This window comes from Python bivittatus, unplaced genomic scaffold (assembly GCF_059951505.1).
Source record: "Python bivittatus isolate LINGU-HERP-01145 unplaced genomic scaffold, Pbiv_v1 ctg000220_np1212, whole genome shotgun sequence".
In the NCBI taxonomy this organism is placed as follows: Eukaryota; Metazoa; Chordata; class Lepidosauria; order Squamata; family Pythonidae; genus Python; species Python bivittatus.
In genome coordinates, this window is record NW_028277048.1 from 30610463 (window position 1) to 30635096 (window position 24634).

Below are 24634 nucleotides of genomic sequence, written 5' to 3' on the forward strand. Positions count from 1 at the left end.
CATTTGATGATTTCAGGAAACTACATTGGTTGCTTTGATGTTGCTCAGAGGATGAATTAAAAAATTGGTTGACATTTTTAGGCAAAAGTATTCAACTTACTCTTGACCAGGTTGCATTAAACAGGTGTGAGTCTGAGGACATTACTTTATTCAGCTGTATCACTGGAATCAAACATGGTGTAAATATCTATACTGTATTATTCTGCATAAAGTGTCTGGGTATTGTTATTCAAGGTTAAATAATATCCAACCTAAACTGTTGCTATGTATTTGTATACCTGTATACAGGTATCCTTAAAGATTGTTAATGTCTGCTGGTTCAAAAATGTAACTGCAAAAGATTTTTACCATACGCATGAGGATGTTGACAAGCTACAATTCCCAATAGTCTCAGCTAGCATGTTCACTACTGAAATATGCTGAGAGTTGCATACCAGCAAGATCTTAGATACTGCCCAGAGTCACTTCTGCGTGAGATGGGCAGTATCTAAATTTAAAATATAAATAAATAAATAAATAAAATCTGTTAGGGATTTTTTTCTTTATTGGGACCAATAGATGAAGCTATATCTCACCAGTTTGAACTTGCTCTTATCATACTGGTTCATTTCCTTTTTTTTTAATAATAATAATTTTATTAGAAATTAGAATATACAGTTAAAACTGATACAAATTATAAAAGATAAAGGAAAAAGGAAAAAGATAAAAAGTGCAGGAAAAAAGAAAAGGAGGGGAGGGGAAAAAGAGCTAACTTCCCCCTCCTACCAGCAAGTATAAACAACTTTAGCCACTTCTGATCATCTCTTAGAATGCAACATACAATCTCTTCGTCCCACATATCCTCTTATTCTCTATAAACAACTCTTTAAAACATCATCATCCATCCTAATCAGCAAAGGTCCATTAAGGGTTACCAGAAATAACCACATATCTATTATAAACTTAATATAATAAGCCCACTTGGAATCCTTCCAAACTCATTCAAATAAAATCAGTAAAAATCCAATAGAAATTACAGAGAACAAAATAATTATATTAGCCTTAATCAAATCTCATTTTCTATTCTTAAACAAATCCCCCAAACCTCATTGTTCAAACACAATCAGTAAAGATCTAATGGAAGTTACTAAAAATAATAGCTTTGCTATGTTAACTTTAGTCAAATAAATTTAAAATATAATGAATACTGTTATCCATGTAACTCTTATCTATAAAACAAAACATTAAAACCTCTTCCAATCCTAGTCAAAGAAAATCCATTAAAAATTGCCACAAATAACAAACTATTTTAAACCTTGGTCAAATAAGCCCACTTTAAATTCTTTCCCACTACTCACAACTTTCTTGACCCTAGATCTCGTCAAATAATATCCCAACATATGGTTTCTCATCATTTTCTCTTTATTTCTTCTCACAAAATCACTGACAACATTAACCAGTCCTTTTTGTAAATCCAGTATAAAACCATCTAAGTCACTCTTTCAGTCTGATATTTGTATATCCTTTTAAATTATTGTAACTTCAGCCAGTTTTGTCTGTATTTGTCTGTATTTGTCTGTACGTTTCATCTTGTTCCATGTCCTGCTTGTAATCTGTCATTTTTAAGTCCACTTTTAAGTCAGTTTCCTTGTCCAGTAAAGTATGTTTCTCTTCCATAACGTCATCTATTTTGTCAATAAATTGTCAATGGTGGCGGAGATCTTTAAAATAATTTCTGAGTCATTTGGTCCAGCTTTCAAATTCCCATCTTATCTCATTTTTATGCTGAAAGTACAAACATGGCTAGTTTCCCATGGGAAGAATTCTTAAATACAATTAATCCATTTATAATAAATGCATATGGACCCTTAGCCTATTTGTAACTTTCTAAAAGCAACAATCCAATCACCCTTTTGCTGTTAATTCCTTAATACAAATTTTTATAAATCCTTAAAATCACACTTAAAACTTCTTTCGCAAAAGGTTGAAGAAAACTCATCCAGTGAAAACCATAAAGTTTGCTGTTTCAGAGGTTCTTAATATATAAAAAGCAATAAAAAAGTTGAAGTCCAAAGTGATTAAGAAATGAGGATTGGCAGAAGTTTGAGTCCCAAAAGGCTACATTACAACCATGAGCTCCGATGGAATTTTCCCTGGACTCCCAGCTGCTCCACTCACTAGCCAACCGCAAAAACATCCATTCCTGTGGTTTACTCGTGAGAAGCAGCTGCCCAGAGTGTGTGTGGGTGATCTCGAAATCTCTCTCTGGAGAGATTTTGCCAGTCCAGATCCTGCATCCAGGGACGTATTCAGTTCACCATGCGTCACCGGCGGTCCCAGACTGGTCCATTTCCAAGTAGAATCCAAAGGTGGTTTTTAATGAGAGCCTTGCATTGTTTATGATGTGAAGAAATGTCAGCTTCCACATCAGTCTTCACATTACCATCGGAGACACTCCTCCACATATCATGTGTATCAAACTAAGGAAATTTGCACCTGGATATTTTTTCCCCAAGGAGGCTTATGTGACATGTATTTGCATCTTTTTTCAGCACCAGGAAAAAAAAACCCTATTATTCCAGGCTTTTGCTTGTTAAATTGTGATTAAATAGTTCAATTGTTCTTAATTTAGCTATGTTGACTTAAATTGTAATTATTTTAAAGTAGTATCTGATCACTTTATGGGTTGATAGATGACTCAGAAATACTTCAACAAATAAATAATGGTTATGAATAATTAACTATATGTGTCTAGTTTTTACATATAGCAAATGAGGGTACCTGTATCAAAATGCTGCAAAGTTTTGTAAACAGTGTGATTTACTCAGCATATACTCCTTTTTCATCTTTCTGGGTTTCTGTTAAGTCCTTGGCCCAATTCAAGAAGCTGACTTTGACCTGGGAAGCTCTGCATGATACAGGATTTGAGGACCTAAAGGACCATTTTTCCATATATGTAAATATCTTAAAATCACCAACGGAGTCCCTTTGCCAAGTATCCTGTCGATCTGAAGTTTGAACAGTGGCTACAGAAAAGGGGGCTTTCTCCATCTAAACTCAATTACACAAGTGCTTCCTCTCCTTAATTCTAGCTTCAGGGCTGGTATAAGTCTTCCCTCATGCTGGGGGCATGTCAGGGGCACAGTTTCCAACAAAAGTGAAGCACCTGCTGTAAATCTTTTTGCAGCCTCCCAAAGGAGGATTCTGAGGATTGGACACCAGAACTATTTCTCCACTGTCATGGAAAGAGATCTAATATTTATGAGGACCCTGTGATCTTCCTATTCCTATGTGTGTGCTATCATGTACATTGTATTAAATGATACAAATAGATTTTCTTGAAATAATTGTTCCAAGTATAATTCAGATATCAAGTAAAATCCCACTTTTTACAAATTTTCATAGATACTTTGGAAGAGGGAATATGTGAGATTTATTCCAATTACCTGAAAAATTATCAAACTTTTGTTCTGTGTCAATACATTTTGGTAAAGAATCTTCATATTTACCATTCAGACATATGGTAACATGAAATATTATTTGTATTAACATTTAATATCAGTGAAATTAAATCGGTTTTAGTTCCAACTCTGCTTATTTTGTCTTGGGAATGTGGTTCCTGGCATGTTGCTCAAAAATCAAGTGCACAGAAAAACTTGTACAACCCAGATTTGGGGAGATCTTTCAAAGCTAGTTTTCTCCAGATGTAAATCTTGAGTTTCAGTTCCATAACCATTCTTTCCAAATGTGACAGTCACATTGAAGCCATTTCTCACTTTCTCATAGGAATACCATCAAAATATTTTATGTATGTTTGTATGATTGTTCTTAGCATGCACTTCTTTTTAGATGAAACTTTCAGACATCGTAATAAGCCAGAACGACAGGAAATTCTAGCTTAATTGTGAAGGATCATCTTGCTGATGTATGCTGCTCAGTTGGTCCTGCTTGCTCTTGCCAATGACAACAGCAATAAACTCTCACAGTTCTAACCCTGGGGTCTTTTGTGCAAATTGGAAACTGGCTTGTTTCTGTGCTAATAAGATAGAGTTATAAGCCACGATATATTAATAAGTTTGCCAAACAGAGCTTTGGTCAGCTTTAGGTCTAGTTTTCTGGTATAGCTGAATACTACCTCTGTTTTTTCTCTAAGCATTTTCAGCTTCACTTTCAGCTTCATTGAGTAATCTGCCTGCCTCCTGAGATTCTGCCCATTAATTATTCCAGAAGGCTTTTTTCTCTAAGTATTTGATTTAATCTAAAAGGCTTTTATGATGCTTGAAAGAGTTTTAACTGGAGCTGTTTTCTTTTGTTTGGGGCCTTGACTGCACTAGTCTTGTCTCTTGTGTAGTTCTTCCATTTCTTTATTATCTTCATAGTGAGAGCCTTTTGGACATCTGTAATCATCCCCTTTTTCACCCACCACCCTCAGGATTTTCATTAATGTATAATGTCTTCAAGTCTTAAGATTTGACTTTTTAAGCTGCTGGACTGTTGGTTTCATTCTGTCTCTTCTCAGTTTTAATTTTGACTTTCTGGCATACCAGATTGCTGCTTATTTGGTATCCGTTAACCTTGCTTACTGAGGTTCCACCTATATCTGGAGTTTGTTTTGGTTTTCCTTGAAGTGCCTCTTCGTGAACATGCAGATTTCTGCTAAACAATTCTTGGCTCCTTTGGGAAGAAGAGTAGCATAAAAATAAAATAATAAATAATAAACCATGTCTGCAGATTAGCAGTGCTTTATTCTGAAAATCAAGTTATAGTAAATAATTTCTTCATTCTACTTTTTTTTTTAATTTACTCACATGATCAGTAACTACTCCAAAATGAATTAAGCCATGAATCAAATTATTCAGTATCTTCAATTGTTTCAAAAAAGTATTCTGCCACTGTAGCTATTTGGGTCAAGAAGATAATTCATTCCTTGCACCAGTGATCACATGAAATTTACTCTGGACATGAATTCTTCAGTAAAAGACGTTAGAAAGGGGTGATTGCTGAATGAGAAAAGAATCACGAAGCAAAGAGAAATTAGCTATACTTGGAACATTGGCAATTTTTAAATTTTGTTAGTCTATTATTAGCTTTGTTATGGACTGTGAGCCAATGAATAGGGGAAAAACCTACTAGTGCCTAGAAAAACCTTTGTAGTGTCTAGTTTATATTACTAAATGAGAAAGAGACAGCTGCAGGAAAACTAGAAGCAAAGTTGATGTAATGTAAATGTGGACTTGAATACTGCTGAGATGTAGCATCTGTGGTCATGTGTTTACATCCATGTATATATGAACCTGTCAATATGCCATATGTATATAGCTCAGTTAATAGCCAGCCAGATATCCATTTAGAGGGAAGAGATGATGCCATCTGTCCCAGAACCTTCTAACTGAAGGTTTTTAATGCTACTATGCTACTTCTGTAACCCTGGTAATAAATATATAATAATATATAATAAATGCATTAGTAAACTATGTGTGAACCAAGCAATTAGTTGTATAAGCTCATTTTTCTTTCTTGTTATTTAATTTTTTAAAAGCATTAGTCAGGAAAATCAGAAATCATGCAGAGAACATTTTAAAATTTCATTCTATGAGAAATGGATTTAATGTAGCTATTACATACATAGGATAGCTTTCTTTTGTATCTGAATTGTATCTGATATAATTTTGTATCTGAATACATTGGTTTGTAAATTATCTTTCAATTTCCTCAGATCCTTGTGATGGATCTGCCCAGGCAATTTCTTCAGCTTTCGTAATCATTTTTGAACAGATTGCATAGATGGCTCAGTCTGACAGCCTTTTCATATGGAGGCAGGCAAGGGAGTTCTATAGATGAATAACATCTCATCAGGAAGATATCCTAGAATGGATGATTGGGTTTGAAGAAGCCTTTCGAGTTTAGATGCTTCGGGAAACCTAAGACTTAGCTGTGTGAAGTTGGTTAAGTTGAGCTGCTTAAAATTTGCACACACTTAGTCATATAGTAGTACTTCTTGCTGATATGCATTTGTGCATTCACATTTATTTCAATATAATAAGCAGATTCATTTTGTTGAACCTTGTCACCTTGATAACATATGGCCAACATTCTTAACATGCCTGTCACCTCTTTATGAGAGCTCCATAAAACAACATTCCATGATCTAGTTTCCTGCAGCACATCTGGCCAATTATAAATCTTAGCTTTTACAATTTGGGACAGCAAAACAAATGAAATAATTAGAGGTGGAGTTGAGACTCCCTCATGTCACTGCATAGCAACTCTGCATCATCAGTACTGTGCTTGATCTTAAATAAAATGCAAAAGAATTGTATATTTGCTTGAAAATTTGCCTTCCTTTGAAGTTGCAGGGATAGGATACAAATAAAAGAAAATGTTTAGTGGAGCAAATTAGGTAGGTAGGTAGGTAGGTAGGTAGGTAGGTAGGTAGGTAGGTAGATAGATAGATAGATAGATAGATAGATAGATAGATAGATAGATAGATAGATAGATTTTTAATAGATTATAATGCTGAATCATGTGTCTTTCCATTATGTAATGCTTGTCATTAATCACAAACTGAGAGAAATAATAGATATAGTGACCCTGCTTAGCTTCCAGTATTAGTCAAAGTCAGCTGGAGTATATTGAGAGCTGTTTGGGAATGCTGTGAATTTCCAACCTTTTAAAATTATCTTTTAAGCATTGTTGGTTGTTCACAATATTTTCCAGCTTTTAATTAACACTAAATATCTTTCGATTTCCATTATCTTAGTACCTGAAATGCCTATTTGTTTTTGCAAGCTGCACCTGTAGATATTTTCTTGTCCCCCCCCCCCAATCTTTTTTCCAGAAGTAGCTGAACTCTGGATTAAATTAATAATAACCACTTCCATGGGCTCACTTGTGAATTTCCTATCTAAATACCTTATTAGTTACTTTTAAGTTGTTGAGATAAGAAATTAAAAGGAGAATAACATTCTAATGTAATATATTGTGGCGGAGTACAAATAATTTTTGGCTCTTCTTGCCCATATTTTAGTTTGTGTCAAAGCAGGTAGATTGTGTAAATCAATTATACTTAAACTTCATCAATAGAGTAATCATACTGTAAGAGAAGTTTAGATGCAGTGGTAGTAGAGGCAATATAATTATGCTCTTTATACAATTATTGTATTTCTTGCTGAAGCCAGCAAAGACAATTTACATATAGATGCAGGCTTTCCAAAGAATAAATTTAATTTAATTGTGTTTAACCCTGTCAGCAATGGCAATTATCCATTTATACTAGGGAATGGGCTGTTGTCTCTTGTTACTAATTCCTTCCCAACAGATATTTTCAAAGAATTAACATTTTAAATAGATAATATCCCATTTTAATATTTATAAAGTAGGAAATACTGTTAGAAGAAATTAGATGGAGAACATGTTCAAATGCTAAGCATTTTGTTTAGGTGTTACTGAAGTTTTATTTCCAACACGTTATTGTTAATTTCAGCCCCTTTCTCTTACAAAGCAGTCATGTGAAAAAGTACATTGATATAACTTTGTTTTTACCCTTAGTCTAGAAAAAACAAATACGAAGAATTGTTTCCAGTACTGGAAGCTGGTTTAGAATATATTCTAGTAGTTTAAAAGCTTAATATGGTCAATTTCTTAAATGAGAGGTTTACAAAATATTTTCAAATCTAAGTATAATTTTTAAATTAAATTCAAGTGATCTCAAGGACTGTAAAAAGAAATAAATTACATATATAACATTTTTGTCTCTAAAAATTAAATCCCTCTCTCCAGGAAAGTGCAAGGCTGGGAAGTCAAAAAATCATAAAAATGCAATATCAATCTAGTCCCAAATAGTTGCTGAGAAAGCTATGTGAATGTACCCATGTAGTCACCAGAGGTTGAGCTTGGTTTGATGGAATCTTTTTTTTAATCCCCATTTGTAACTGGCAAGTTTTAGTTTATTCGATTACTTGAGTAACAAGTTGGGACTTGAGAGCCAAGGAACACTGGTCTTAAACTGCTTGAAACAGAAAAGAACGAAATTGCAGTGAAAAGGTATGACATATGTAAAAATAGCTGATTCAATGGAATTATAAAGGTTTTGAAATTCTCAGTACCACATGATTACAACTGTAATCATATGTAACTCAGTACCTTTGTTATATCATCTTTACCTCTCAAGAAGTGTGATTGTGTGGTTCCAGATGGTTCTGGGACTAAGGGTATCCAGTAACCATTGATATCCCAGCACATATTTTTTCCTTCCTAGCAATAGAGCTGAAGCCTTAAGTTACACACTGAAATAAATGTGCCAATCTCTTCAGTAACATTGGAAACTCAAAACCAAGGCCATCAAGTTATCTACTTCTCAAGATTCCAAACTCAACACATTAAAAGAAGAAAATGTTTTTGCTATATATATTTATTGTACAAAAAAATCTATAAAAGGACAAAGAGAAATTGGAACAGAAGCAATGATTATGATATACTTAACAGACTAAAGCCAGTTACAGAACAAATTTAGTTTATACAACACAGAAGAGAAATAGCCAAGGCAGTATTTTTTCCTTTAATTTTCTTTTTCTAATATGTGTATGAAAAAACAGTTGTTAAAGTCACCAGTTCTGATCCCATCTTCCCATAAATGAGTGCCATCTCATTTTAATTCCTATGTTTACACTCAGTAAACTCTGTGAGCAGAATGAGAGTATTCCTGCCCATAAGCATTTTAAAAAAAATTTTGGCAATGGTTCCAGCTAGACACGGAAGACAGATTTTCTAGTATAACATTTGCCATATTAATCTCAGATGTCAGAGTTTTTAACTGAAATCAATAAGAACTTTGTGCATTTGATAAATGGCAATGAAGCCATTTAAGAAATTGATTTTTGGCAGTGACATAAGATGGAATTATGAAAAATTTGAACTCAACAAAATATCAGCAAGATACTAACAAGACTGTGATGCTTTTTTAAAATATAAATTGGTATTAAACAATGTAATCCTTCTTATGCCTTTAGCATTTTCTTCATTTGTAAATTCTATAAAACTTTAAACATATCCCTTAAAACTTGCAACACTGATGAATGAGAAGCCCTCTTCCTTTGATGAGACACACAGGTAAACCAATTTACCTTAAAATTAACACCAGAGCTGGTGAAGAAGTCTGCAAAGGATTTCAGGAGTCCTAAGTATTAGATTCTGTTGTCTATTGAAATATTTCAAAAGAATGTATCATTGCAAAAAAAAAGGAAAGGGGAAGGGGCACATTTTTTTTACTCCTGATTTCCTAATAAATTCGGAGCAGTTAGTTATTGTAGAAGTCAGCTTTAGCCTTTTCTTCCAGACTAATGATTTCATAGAGTCTTCTCTCTCATCCATGACAACTCAACAGAAGCAAAGCCTAGCTGGACATTAACTGGCTAATTCTTTAATTAGTTAAGGTTTTCAGAAAGATGTACCAGCATGGTTTACCTAAATATCTGTGGAGAACTATAATATATCCTATTAGAGTTGGATTCAGTGGTAACAAAACACTTTATGACTTGGAAGTTAGGTAAAACACCTTGTGATTGTTGTGATTACAGAACTACATAGCAAATTTCCTTCAGCAGAAAGGGAGCTACATCAAAATTCATACATACTAGTCCTCACACACTGCCTTTACAAAAAGAGAAAACACAGACATAAAAGTATCTCTTCAGCTCTAGGGTGTATCATAAAAGGGAAAACCCCTCCTACTCTCTTTAAATTTTCTTTAACCTTCCATAGTGCAAATGGTACCTTAGCCCAAAGCAGTCTCTCAATACAGAAATTTTTACAGTGAACATTCAACATTTTTAAGTCCAGGCGCTTTGCTTCACTCCTGCAAAGTCTCTGAGGCTTCCGCATATGTCCTGATGGGACTGCCTATTATTTCCAAAGTGAACCAGCATCCATTTTGTAGAGAAAGGCAGCAGGTCAGGGTGATGGTGAAGAGGTGTGAATGAATTCACTGATCAGGTACAACAGTCCCTGTTGAACAATATCCGCCATGGCCCAAAACCAACTTGCACCTTTTTCCAACTAAAATTACTATATGGCACCTCACATGCTGTAGTAGAATCGGCTTTCCCTTGGAATCTTAGTCTTCCCTAGTTGGCAGCCTCTTCTGCTTAAGACAGCCAATAGGCTTCTGCCTAGAAAGATTAAAATGACAGCTATGTATGTCCCAGATGCTGGACTGGAGTGAAAAGCTCTGAACTCTTTTTATATATTTTATTTTTTTAATATTTAAATTTTTATTTTTGATGTTCAAGTGCTGTGTTTGGTCATGTTATCAAAACAAACAAACATAAACACAATCTTAACCAGTGAATGGCCTTTTGGTCATGTGATTAAAATAAAAAACAAAACTTAGCCCATGTTATCATCTTCAATTTCATTTCCTCAGCTCACACACACAGGCATATGCACCCATTCACACATATACTCATGCTCACACATCCCTCTATGACATTTATGGACACTAACATAAACAAAGTAAATAATAATATACTTGCAGGACTGATATTTACAAGCATACCTCCAAAAATAATTATGCCTGTCTGCCTTTTGTGAGTCAGATTACCCAAAGCAAAATACTACCCCATTGGAAAGACCTATTAGTAGCAGATAAGTTGGATCTTACCTTTCTAGTTTAGCACCATTGGGCAGTAGAAGAAGCAGGGAATCAAACCACCCAAATCCCAGAAAGAAAGCATCCATAGTTCGTGAAAGACTTACCCAGCTATTCGGTCTGTTATATTTAATGTGGTCCATAAATATTATTAAGCATTGAATAGGAAATGATGAACTTTCAGATACAGAGTTGTTTTTATACATTAGTATGGGCTGCATCATCGCTTCCTAAGGCTACGGTCCTAAGCACATTTATTGAGAATAAGTGCCACTGAATAACAAGGTCTGTATCTAAGTAAACATTCATAGGATCAATTTGCATGTCTCAAAAGAATCCCAAATGGCTTTGGACCTTTGCACCAGTAGGGGACTATTACAAAAGAGACTGTAACAAATTATACTAGTAGATGGACAAAAGGGCAAATTATATTTGCTCTGCTATGATGTGTATCTTTGCACGTAAAATTCAAGTAGAATATTCTCCATCACTGATACACATTACCCAAAACATGTTGAAGTGGTGTAATACAATGACAAAGCATAGCCTTTGCTCTCAATGCTTATCTTAATGGTCCTCTCTGATTAATAGAATGGAGTGTTTTGGTATTTAATGAGCTACTTGGACTTGCAACAGTCCAAGTCACTAGGTTCTACAAATTGACTTAGATGTGTAATTCAGCTCTTTCGGGTAATCTTTTTTTATTATTGTTGTGGTACATTCAAACGTTGCCATCCTCTTTCCTCTGCTGTGTGTTTCAACAAAATAGTGCAGAATTTTTTCTTAGTTAGATGACAGTGAAAAATATAAATCCTACTCTTAGGGGTCCAATTTGATCATCACTATCTCAGTTTTCACAAAGTGGGGTGTCTGTGTGTGTGTGTGTCTATCCTCCATCACTGCAGCCCAGCAGAGCTACCCACAAGAAATTACATGTAATGAAAAATAGCCCTGTCATGCATTTCTCCCCTCTGTGTTTCCAGCAGGGAAGGGCTGTGCATTGTAAAGTATGTGGCATAGTGCCATAGCCTAATAACATCTCTGTCTTAAAGAAGGAACAAAGTTAAGAATCTGATAACAATAGCTGCAGATTAACACCTTTGCTGATATCAGCAAATATGGAGAGGGTTAAGGACGGACATATTGTGGGGCTTCTTGATGAGATGTCCTTTGTCATGCTGAATGGTTGAATCTAGGGCCTGCTAGATATTAGATAGTGAGAAAAATTACTACAATAGGGAGAATTGCTCTCAAGCAAATGTTACAGAGGTAGATTAATTAATTTCCTGTCTCAAATTAATTTGCACATTGCCATTCCCATAGTTTCATTATTGTCAAATTCCTTTTCTAGCATTTTAATTTCATTCCTGGAGCAGAACTCCAGCATTCCTACCAATTTTTAAAAGAAACTACTCACACCCCTATCCCTTTATTCTGCTTTTACAGAATAATTCTAAGGCCAGTGGTTTGATAACTGGACATTACTAATCTCAAATACATTCCTCCTATTCAGTTCATATACTTATTTTCTAACTGTAGAAAGACCTACTTAAATCCATCGTCTTTCTGCAGACTCGCAAACTTTAGCCAGGAAACATGAAATCTAGAATGTTGCTTTTGTGGAACAAAAATGAAAGATTGTGAGTGCTATATGCCCTGTCTGTAAAATATCAGAAGGCACCTCTTGTGAATGGCAGTGCTGATATAGTATTAGAGGAAAAACGCTTGACTGGATAAAGATTTGGACTTCATTGGTTTTTCATCTGTACACCAGGTTTTCTAACCTGGTAGAGTGTATATAATGTATGTACATATACATATACATATACATATACACATACATACATACATACATACATACATACATACATACAGTTAAATAAAAATGAGTCCATCAGCAGTGTTTGATTTGTCAAATTGTTGGGGTGGGTAGTTGTAGGGAAGTTTTTTTTTCCTTGTGTGCGTGTGTAAGATATACAGTTGTTTTCAATCACTGGTAGAAAATTAAGAATGTAATGTTCTTTGTATTGCGGATTGACTTAAAAGGGAAAAAGTTGAAAAAGGTGTGCCTGGATATACGTAGGGATTATTGCTTAGTAAAGAAAAGTAACTTCCCTTCTGTTACCAATTTGTTACAGAGTACCATAGGTACTTAAGTTACAAGTTCTCCAATGTGTACCTTGCTCTATTCAGAGAGAAAGCAGTACAGTATCTCTTAAGATGACATGTTTATTGAGAAAAGCCCTCTCATTTTCTCTGAACTGCCTGTTTCTATGCCAAGTTCAATGAGAGCTTGAAGGTAGACTAATATGTTGCAGAGCAAGAAGCAAAAGTGGAGAGCCCTTTACATGTTTGCAGTACTGTTAGTTAAGTATGTCTTGCAACACGTGTGACATAGATTCCCAGAGGAGGGTTGAAATACCAGTGTTTTGCAGATTTTGTGTTCATTCACAAAGATGAAATATTTTAATAAAAGGACAAGAATTGGAAAATAAATCAGTGATATTCTACATCACTATGTAGCAAATACTCAGAATCCATATTCAGAAAAATACTAAGACAAATCATGAAGATTGCTGGGATCCAATTTTTTTAGACACATCTTACATTACAGGGTTTATGCACACTTTTCCCTTTGTCCACAATGTTAAAACTATCATATATATGTCATTCACACTGCAGGTAGTCCAAATTTGGGGATTTGGTAGCACATTATGAAGGAAACTATTGAATTTTGTTTCTCAAGAAGACTCTAAATCTTTGTATGGGTCTGGTAAATGACAAGAATGCAGACTACAGGAATGACCAATGCAGGTAACAAATACTGAGATAAGAGACATAACCCCACCCCACCCCCACCCCTTCCAACATTCTTTTAAAAATCAAGAAGACTCTAAGCTATTGAAAACGTAAGTATTCCAGCTTTAAATGCCCTCATAGGCTACCAGGTGCAGAACTGTTATTCTCTGCATGTTTAAACTCTCCATTTCATTCACACCATTGTTAATAAGTTAGGGTAACTTAGCCAAATTTAAGAAGCTGAGAAGGCATGTTTGATGAGTGCTTTGAAAAAGAGTGAAGCGCTTCAATCTATAAGTGCTAGAGGGGGAAAAGCAGTACAACTCAAAAAGGGCCAGGAGAGTTTGTTCTCTGCGCAACCTTGTGTAAGCGACTGTTCCCTTCTTTGAGATTTAGGATTTAACCCATAAGAAGTGCTAAGATTCTGCTCAACTTTGAGCAGCATTGAACTCCCAAGCAACAGAATAGAGGTGGGAGTTTGGTTTTTTGGCAGAATTTCATCCTATACATCTTCAACCAAAAATTCATCCATGCCTCCTTTACTGGTTTAGTACTCTGGTATTTTAAAGAGATAAATCAAAGATTTATGAATTAGCCTAAAAAAAAAACCAAAGTTCTCTATATAGAAATCTAGCTGAGTGCTGAAATCCACAACTTAATATACAGTAAGTGCTAGAACTGGAAAGATATTCTTTCTTCCTGACAATCTCATTTGACTCTTCTTTCCCATTTATTAATACCCATCTTATCCAAGATGAGTACTTCTGTGGAAAAGACTTCAGAAAAATTCAAATGGCATATTTTTTGCTGTTTTAATACAACAGAACAGCTGTCATATTGGCAAGCAAGTTGGTTGGCTCAAAATTGTCTGTGCTGAAAATCTTGACTCAATACTTGGCTCCAGAACCACTAGACTCCCCTCCAGCCCATCACCTCAGCGCTTGGGCTCCAGACCTATGACAGGCATTTCTGAAGGGTTGCATCATACCACACAGCAGCTCCCTAGACAGCCCAAGCGGGAAAGTGGAGAAACAAGCCCTAAAGCAGCAGGAACAGTTGAACTCTGGAGAAACAGGGATCCTGATTTCATACTGTCATGAAAATAGCAAAAGGGAAGTAAAGACGCCACAATGGTATGAGGAGTCTGAATCCCAGTGTTTGTTCCAGTTTGGTGCAGTAAGGCTAAATGCCTATTTAATTCTTGCTTGCGTGTCTCTTGTTTCCCTTTTCAGTAAGCAATTACAAATTCTTCATTCCAGTTTCATTGCACAAATATTATGAACACTGCAACAGCAAACTCTTGCATTAATATAATCTGTACTTTAACCTCACAAATAGAAAGGAATTGGTCTACTTTCCAAATGTTATAATGAAGCTGGGGGGGCTTATTCATTGCAAAGTTACTGTTCATTCCTTTGCCTATTTTTTTTACTTCTACTTAAGAAAGAAAGTGATCCTTCTAAAAAATACAAAATCTCTTATATATGCCATCCCATCTGCCAAAGTGCTTCAGTCTTTGAAAATAATATTTCAGTGGTTCATTCATAATTTGACTATTGAAAGCCATAAGTGGAAAAAATGTATTTTCCTATTTCAGACTAGATAAACTTTTGTTTCCTGCACAAATAGTAAATCAACAGGGAATGGCTGGACACAGGTCATTGTCAAACAGCAACATTTTGTTTTCTAGTTCACATGCTGGATTAGAACCTCTAATAATGGATTACTTATTTGAGTTCCAGGTTGCAACATTACCCAGTTGTCTGGAAAACCACCTCTGAATACTTTGACTCCATAATTATAGCTGATGTAAATAATAATTAGGGTCTTAATAATTTTTAACCTTTACCTCCCCCTCTTCTTTGATTCTCAGGATTATGAGTCATGTAATTGTAATAATTGCCTTCCCAATAGTAGGAAACAGTAAATGCTAAGATCTAGATGCAATTTGTTGTTATCTTGGTACCATGCAATTGTCTTGGTAGAGATTCTGACAAAAAGGTTCTGTCTTATGTGTCTGGAATCCTATCTAAGTTATTCAAACTTGAAGATTACAATTATTGTATTCTCAATATATGGCTAATGTTTCATCACTTGAAGAGTAATTATCTTCTGTCTAGTTTCAACAGACTCTTGAAAACAGAACAGCAACACTAAGTTAAATTAATTCAACCTGTGGCATCAACTTCAGTAGAATTCTATTTAGAAAGCATTCCCTGTTATGCTTCCCTGCTATTCCCTGTTTAATTTTCTTACGTTGTCCTAGGTTTTGTTGCTTCAAGCAGAAGCAGAATTGGACAATATTGTTTGGTTGGGTGAAGGAAAGTCATCCTATGATTTCATAGAAAGCTGGAAATTAAGTAAAACTTATATAAGTGCATTTAAAATTAATTTAAAAAGGATTAAAATGTTAGGGAGGGGGAAAGGAACAGTACAGAGCAACACATCCTATTATTCAAGGATTGATATGTCAAATATTAGCCAGTGGAAAAAATACTGTACATAACCAGAGTAAATGGATGGATCTAGTTGAGTCCTGCAAATAATAAAGGAAAACTACTAATCCTATCATATATACATGCATATATATGATTTTTTTCCATTGGAATATTAAGCAAAAGTGACACAGAAAAAAAGATTCTATTGCCAGGAATAAATAAATAAAAGAAATGTTCTGTCTTAACTTCATCCTGCCTGGAGAGATTCCTGTTCTATAGGTATAATTCTTTATCTTTACATGGACAACACCCTTTCCATGGTCCTTTTCGCACTACCTCAAAGGTGGATTGAGGGTGAACACATGTAATTTAAATTCATTGAATTTGTTTCTCAATGTTCTAAGAAATAGGAGCTGAAGAATAATGACTTTTGGAGAAAGATTGCTCAGGTTGTATGAAGATATTGAAAATAAAGAGTTGAATGTGAATACAAGGCAGCTAAAATTAACAGTTTATCCTCCACTTAGATAATTCCTCCAACACCCAGCCTCCCCAACTATGCCTCCACTTCATTAGTTTTTCTTGCTATCATGCAACTCACAGAAGCATTCCCAGTTTTCATTTCTTTGGAGTCTCCCATCTCTTTAGGGATTCGGTCTCTCAAAAGGCAGGCAGGTTCAGCAATCCTCAACTTCTAAATCATACTTTCCCTCCCACCCACCTCCCCCAATCCAAAATGGCACATATCCCACATGCTGGCAGATTTCGTTCATCTCAATATAAAATATTCATTTTAACCCCCTTCCCCCCATTTATCTATAACTTCATACAACATTTTATTCCATGTTATCACAATCTAGGAAGCTTTCGCTCTTGTAAACAGGTTGAATAGCTTCTTTTTTCTGATGAACTTTTCACTTTATAACCATTTTTGCTTCTCAGATCAAGAGAGGAAGGGGGGTTGGGAAGAAAGAGAATGCCAGTAAAAGTAAAGCTTGAGAAGTGTTGGGTCAAACAAAGAGTTTGAGGAGGAGAGAAGAATGCCTGTTTCAGATCTGCCTCAGGGATGAAAGTATTGATCCAAGCCAACTCATCCACTCTCCATTAATGTGATGTCTGTTTTGATTATTGCACAGCGCATGTTGTCACTTCAGAGATTTTCAATACAATTCTATTCATTTTGTTCTTTTCCCACAATTACTTTCTCTTCAAAAGTGTTTTAAAATGCTAATGAATGGATTCATCAATGTCAGGGTGCATCATCGAAACAAGAATCCGGGGGAACAGGAAAAGGATGTAACAGAACAGGCTGGGAGTTTAAGAGCATCCACACCTGTCAACAACCATGCCAGGGATTTTGCCATAGATGATCTGCTGTTTGTCATTGAAATACAGCATGTTGATAGGGGACATCTTGGTGGGTGTACAGCATGGCCCTGCTGAACCCCGGGGATTAGCTTGCTGCACCAAGTGGGTATGGGGATATTTCTGCATGAACATATATTCACACTGGCCTGAACAATAGTTGGCTTTGTACCGCTTCGGGGCAATAATCCAGTCCCAGCCGAAGGCTTCAAAGTCAACAGTCAGGGGGTACCGGCAGCAGCGGGATTCAGTTGAGTGCTCATCACAGTCTAACCCTAAATTCCGTCGGGACCGTTTGTTGTTCTCCAGCACACGCAGCTCCATGAAGGGGTGCTGCAAATGACATACAAAAAGAGAAATCACAAAGATATGCATTTAGGTAGAATGACTCTTTGTCCAGTGATGAGCTAACAGTTTCTAACTGAAGAAAACAGCCTACGACAGAGTTTTGATGGGTGTCAATTACTGCCGGCCTCATCTATGCAACCTTTGCTGTCTCTTTGTAAAGTAAACTAATCTTACAAATATACATTCACCTCCACAGACTTACCAAATTAGTACCACTTGACCATCTTTCCAAGACAGCCTACCAATCAAAATCTTAGTTATCACAGCATCTAGTTATTTATTCAGTTCCTAATAGTAATCCTGAGCTTTGCTCCTTTAAAAAGAAGTGCTCCAGCTAACGTCATTAAGCCTAATGATGAAATATTTCTTAAGCAAATGCAGGTCTACTATGAAAAAATATTCCGTGAAAAAAGTGGAATGTTGATCCATCAGTTGCTTTCAGAAAAAAAAAAGTGTATTCAGGCTAAAAGATCAGTTTGTATGTAAAGGACAAATAGAACTCTGGAAGAGAATTTTTTTTATATACAGGTGAAACTCGAAAAATTAGAATATCGTGCAAATGTTCATTTATGTCAGTAAGGCAACTCAAAAGGTGAAACCAATATATGAGATAGACGCATTACATGCAAAGCGAGATATGTCAAGCCTTACTGACATAAATGAACATTTGCACGATATTCTAATTTTTCGAGTTTCACCTGTATATATTTTATTTTGTATTTTTTGTTAATTATATATGGGTCATAAGAAATTCTTAGCTAAGCTAAAAGAGTTATTAGGTAATTATAGTTAAAGGGTAAGTTCCAAGGAAATAATTCAAAATGAGAAGGGAGAGGGTTTTTTATATAAGAAAACTAAGATGAAACTCATATTAGTAATTTGCTAAATGTTTATTTGAAAAAATAATTTGAAGAGATATAGGATTAAATTAAGTAAGGGAATAATATATAATGTAATAGCTCTCTGAATAAACAGAGAGCTAATTCTAATAAGGTACCACTTTAAAATACATCCTGCTAAATTCTGAATTCCTGAAAAGGATATTTCATTAGACCTCAAACTAGCACAAACTGAAATTAAGTTGTCCTCATTTTTCTACCTAAATAATATTAAACTGATATAAACTTATCTTAATCCTATATCTGAAAGCAACAAATGTTATGTCTAAGTTGATGCATGTCATTGTAATGAGAATATTACGAGAGTACTGATCGTATTATTATCAAGCAAAAGCCACTAATTACAACAAGCACAATGACTTTGCAATACCATGACTGACGTGTAAAGGCCTTCTCTAAATAGTAGCACTGCAGTCCCCAAGTGACCGTAGAGGTAGCAAGAATTCCCCACAATGTCTTAGTCTTACCACTGAGAATACCATAAGGCTACTATTGAGATGAAACAGATGAAAGGAAAATACTTTCCATTTTCCACAATAACATCCTAACCTGCACTTGACTGCATTTGATTATTACATTATACAGTGATACCTGAGAGTTAGTATTGATTCTGAAAGACAGCACTCCCTAGTGAACTCCCACAACAGTACCACTTACCCTAATGTTAAAACTAGGCCAGGCAAAACAGAGCTCATCATTGACAGAGCTGTCACCCCTTCGAGGTAATCCAGACAAGAAACCAGAACCATGAGTACTAATTCTACCTTTATTGTAAGGTTACAGTATCTTGCAAGTCTGTAAGCACTTACCCCCTCCCCTGCCTTTACTTTCCAAAACACTAGGGAAGGTCCCTTCTGAGTCGCTTTCTCCACCCCCATCCCTTCTTTTGACTCAGATTTCATTTATCAGACTGCTGTCTAGGCTGCGGCTCTTTCTCCTGTCTCACAAGGTTATTCTTGGAGCCCATTATAATGGCTTAAGATATTTGATTTGTGAGCTCAGTGGGAAATCAGAATATTTCATGGGCCTCTAGCATCTCTATCAGGGCTAGGATCAAGAAAGAAGTGGATAGCAAATGTTCTCGTTTACCCACCAGGCCTTCAGCACCAGGCCCAAGAGAAGTCACAGCCAGGTCATTGCCACTGGGATCAAAAGCATTGATCTCGATACCCCAGTTGTTCTGAGGCTGCTTGAACCAGTTCTGTAGCACATGCTTGAAGTCAATGCTCTGCCAGTGGCCAATGCGTGAATTCAGGTCAATCTTGAGTGAGCGGATGCGGATGTGGCGGCTACCATCCTCTGTCACTGGCTTAAGACGCAGGATCTGTAGATAAACTGTGGATGTGTGTTGAACAGGCCGTAGGTACACCCAGAGCTGTGCCTTTACTACCTTGGTGAACATAATCTTGGGGCTGAAGTTGAAGAAACAACAATGTGGATTGCCTTCGATCTGTACCACTGGGTCCGCTGGCAGAGAAAGACAAAAAGAGAAGTAGTGAACAGAAGTTCTTCATAGCCCTGGTTTCCCACAGTCCTAATAAGTTTCTGTCTAAGGAGCAATTAACAGCATTATAATTACATATAAAAATTGGAGCAATCGCATGATAGATAGTGGTATGAAACTGTTAATGCTGTGCCTGCAATGAAGGGAATGTTAAACAATAAGATTTCTCTTAATTGGCAGTATGAATTGGCCTGAAGCACAAGGAATATTAAAATCCTCAAGATAAATGTTTATTTTAAGTAAATAAAAGTAATTAAGAAACCATTTATTCCATATCCTTATCCAAATCATTTATTCCATATCCCATATCAATATTCTAAATGATGTAACACAAAGATAAAGAAGCCACTGGAGAATTAGTAGCCATTAAATGGGATATTATTAGTGTCCCACCACTGGAAGATGGAGTCAAAAGGGTTAGAATTAGAAAAATCAACATTATGGCATTGTATAAGATAAAATAAAAAATCACAACTAGAGTTTTAAAAAAGTTCTGCCTTTGGACAGACATTAAGATGATTATGCTCTCTATTAAATTCAATGCCTAGACCTGAGTTGACTTCCGCATTAAAAAAAAAGGCTTGTAATTCAGCAGAAGTTCTTCAGGAGAAGATCTTGTTGCTTAAAAGAAAAGGTAAAGATTACTTTCCCTCTCGTCCTGCAGCCTTTCATTGCAAGGCTTCTCTAAACCCTCAACAATAAAAAATTCAAGCCATATAAGAAAGGGGAAACAGGGAAACTCACCTCCCCCACTACTATTAGCAGGACTACTCCATTAATAGGTCTGTATTCACAGAATGTTCTAGCAGCTGAATGGAAATCAAGATCCAAATCCACTTATATATTATCAGTCCAAAACTAAACCAATTTATAGGAATTGAGTGTTTGGGTGAAGTTGTCTAGATAGTATCTGATTTTATAGGTTACCAAATAATTTGGATGTGTGATATAGATAATGCCAGTGCAGTGTAATGGCTAAAATATCGGGAAAATGATCCAGGAAGCCCAGGTTTGTATCCCCATTCAGCTATGGAATTCAATGGGTGACTTTCAACCTGTTACTACCTTTAACTCCAAACCAATCTCATAGAGAGCCAGTTTGGTGTTGTGCTGAACATGCTGGCCTAGAAACCAGGAGACTGTGAGTTCCAGTCCTCCCTTAGACATGAAAGCCAGCTGGGTGACTTTGGGCCAGTCCCTCTCTCTCAGCCCAACCCACCTCACAGGGTGTTTGTTTTGGGGAAAATAGGAGGCAGGGGTATTAGGTATGTTCACCACCTTGAGCTATATATAAAAATGGTGGGATAAAATCATCATCCATCACCATCATGCCCTTCATCCAGGCAGTGATATTGGCAGACTCTACCTACCAAGGAGCATAGATGGCCGTGGAATGTTGCAAGTACATCAGATAGTTGAAGAAGAAAAGAGGACATTGGAAGAATAACTGAAGGACAATGAAGAAGATGCACTGAAGCTAGTACACCATGAAGGCTTACTGAATACCAAAAAAACCAAACTGGCCTGTAAGAAAGACCAAATGAAGAACAGAAGAGAGATATGGCAAGGCAAAGTATTACATGCCCAGTACACACACACACACATAACTAGCAGGCAAAGCAGATAACAAGATCTGGCAATGGCTAAGAGCAGAAAAGTTGAAGAAAGAGAGGGGCTAATTTTTGCTGCACAAGATCAAGCCTTAAAAACAAATGCATACAAAGCCAGAATTGAGAAGACAGCAACAGATAGCAAATGCCGCCTCTTCAAAGAAGCTGAGAAACAGTGGGCCACCTAGTTAGCTGCTGCAAGAAGATTGCACAGACTGACTACAAACAACAGCATGACAAAGTAGCAACAATGGTGCATTGGAATAGCTGCAAAAAATGCCATTTACCTGCAAGCTAGAACTGGTGGGACCACAAAATAAAGTAATAGAAAATGAAGAAGCTAAAGTGCTCTGGGACTTTAGAATCCAAACAGGCAAGCACCTCCACACAACCCCCCAGACTTAACAATTGTCAATAAAAAAGACAAACAAGTCTGGATAGTGGACATTGCAATACCCAGAGACAGCAGAATAGAAGAGAAAGAGCTGGAGAAAATCACAAAATACAAAGACCTTCAAATAGAAGTAAAACAACTGTGGCAAAAGAAAGCAAAGGTAGTACCAATAGTAATAGGTGCCTTGCTCCAGATGTTTTGCATTCCCAAAACATCTGGAGCAGCACTTGAACACCATCGGCATTGACAAAATCACCATCATTCAATTGCAAAAGGCAGCTTTACTTGGAACAGCTTACATCCTGTGATGATACCCTTAACACCATCGAACAACAACTTCTGCCTATCTCAGGTCCTTGGGAAGGACTTGATAGGTGGATAAAAATGCCAAATCCAATCTAAACATCTGGCTGACTGTGCAACCAACAACAGCAGCAGCAAAACAACAACAACAATAATAATAATTGATAAGAAAGACAAAAAGGTTTGGATAGTGGACATTGCAATACCTGGAGACAGCAGAATAGAAGAGAAAGAACTGGAGAAAATCACAAAATACAAAGATCTGCAAATAGAAATAGAATGACTGTGGCAAAAGAAAGCAAAGATAGTACCAATAATAATAGGTGCCTTGGGTGCAATCCCAAAACATCTGGAGTACCACTTGAAGACCATCAGCACTGACAAAATCACCATCAGTCAATTGCAAAAGGCAGCTTTACTTGGAAGAGCTTACATCCTGTGATAATACCTTTAACACCATCAAACAACATCTGCCTATCCCAGGCCCTTGGGAAGGACTCAGGTGGATAAAAATGCCAAATCCAGTCTAAACATCTGGCTGACTGTGTGACTAACAACAACAGTAATAATAATGTGGTTGTGGAGACAAAATGAAGGGAGATATTCCTAAAAGTTATCTTAAATGTCATGGAGAAAGGACAATGTAACGGTATGTAAAGTATATGTTTCTGCTTAGAAGCAAGTCCCCTGAGTTCAGTGGGGCCTTCCTAGGTCCTAGGTGCATAGGTTTGCAATGTTAATTAATATTGAAATGCTGTAGCTATGTGTGGGGACAGGAAAGCAGGACTGGTAAGTGAAGCTGTTATCTGATTTCAGTACAGCGCTCACCAAAAATGTGCTGGTAGAAGAACACTGGAAGAACTATATGGAGCTAGAAGATAGAGTACTGTAATTGGGTCAGCCAAGCCTCTCTAAAGAATTTTGAGGAGTTTGTCGAAAGGAGTTCTTTAAAAGTCAAGTCAATTAAATCTGTTCCTCTTTTTGTAAGGATACATGCATTTTAACAACCATTATATCATTCTCCAGAGAGAACCCACCATGAACCCTTAGAGTCCATGAGATGATCATATTCTGTTGTTTAAATTAGATGGTTTTAGCTCTTTTCTAACGTCTCAGGGTACAGGATAGTGATCTTTTTTGTAGTCAGAGTGTTTATGAAATTATATCACAATGAGCTTTTTATCTTTTTTTAAAACATTATGAATTATTATTATTATTATTATTATTATTATTTGGATGTATATGGCCACCCTTCTCACAAAGTGACTTTATGCAAGACTGATATAGAGCTCTGAATGCTCTGTCACCTCTTGAATAAAGTCAGCTTAACAGCTATGCACTGTGCTAGTGTACTGTGATGCTCAGTACACTAGCACAGTGGATAAAGATGCCTTAGACACCTATAAAAGAAACTGTAACAGACTAAAAAATATTGTGACAAAGGGCATTGGTTCTTCTAGTATATAAAATCATGCATATTCAGAACCCAATTAATTTAATACATGCATTTCTTTCAGTTGAAATAGGCCATTGCTTAACCAGTAGGAGGCAGGTCTTCCAAAAGAATCTTAAAAGGCTGAAATTAGCCCTATTATTCTGCTTGGGATGTTAACCCTTTTTTAAATTCAGCATGCTGCCATCACTAAGTAAAATACTTGGCCATCATTGTGCAGTATACAGTATGATGTAGAGCCAGATGTTTCTGTACCAACAGCACAAAATAACTCCTCAAATAACTCAGCACATGGCTGTTCCTAAATCTAAACAGATATTTTCCTCCTCCTTCCCCCTCCCCCAAACATAGAGATATTTTTATCTCTTGTTCCTTCCAAAATCAGACCACCACTTAGCACATAGCTTTAATGTTAGGGCTTAAACTGAATTAGAGACTTTCTCCCTTCGTTTAATCTCAGGACTCTTCTAGTCAAGATTCAAACTTGAATTTGGGAGCAGAATTTTCCCACATTTTAGCTTCTGTATTGCAGCTAGCTAAAGGAACCAATGGCTGTCATAAATCCAATGGGAAGGGTGACATTTTCCCAGCCTCTCATCTCTATTGAGCAAATGATCTAATTGGGAGCAATATCAGAGTGCTGCAAGAGCCAAGGAAGATCGTAATGACTAACAAATTGAAGCAAAGTCAAAAACAGATGTAGCAGTATTGAGATTAGGAATAACATTTGTTTTCCCAACATAAAATAACCTATAAGAAATATTTATAGAGGCTTAGAGTGAACAATTGATTTCATCCAAGTTTGGGCATGAATTTCAGATTGAACCTGCATTTTGTTCAGTAACTAACCAGCTACAAACTGGGCATTCAGGACTCAAAAGTTTAGACACTTTTCCA

The 24634-nt window shown here is 36.2% G+C and overlaps 1 protein-coding gene across 1 annotated transcript in view; it reads right to left on the reverse strand.

Annotated features, from left to right (window-relative positions):
- Positions 1-13498: 13498 nt before the first annotated feature.
- GDF11 (growth differentiation factor 11) overlaps positions 13499-24634 on the reverse strand; it is a 37770-nt gene continuing 26634 nt past the window's right edge. Inside the window, exons 2-3 of the mRNA XM_088138243.1 lie at positions 19567-19940; positions 13499-17559 (exon numbers count right to left, since the gene is read on the reverse strand). Coding sequence (XP_087994369.1) covers positions 17179-17559; positions 19567-19940 — 755 coding nt within the window. The 3' untranslated portion in view covers positions 13499-17178. The remainder of the gene's footprint in view (positions 17560-19566; positions 19941-24634) is intronic.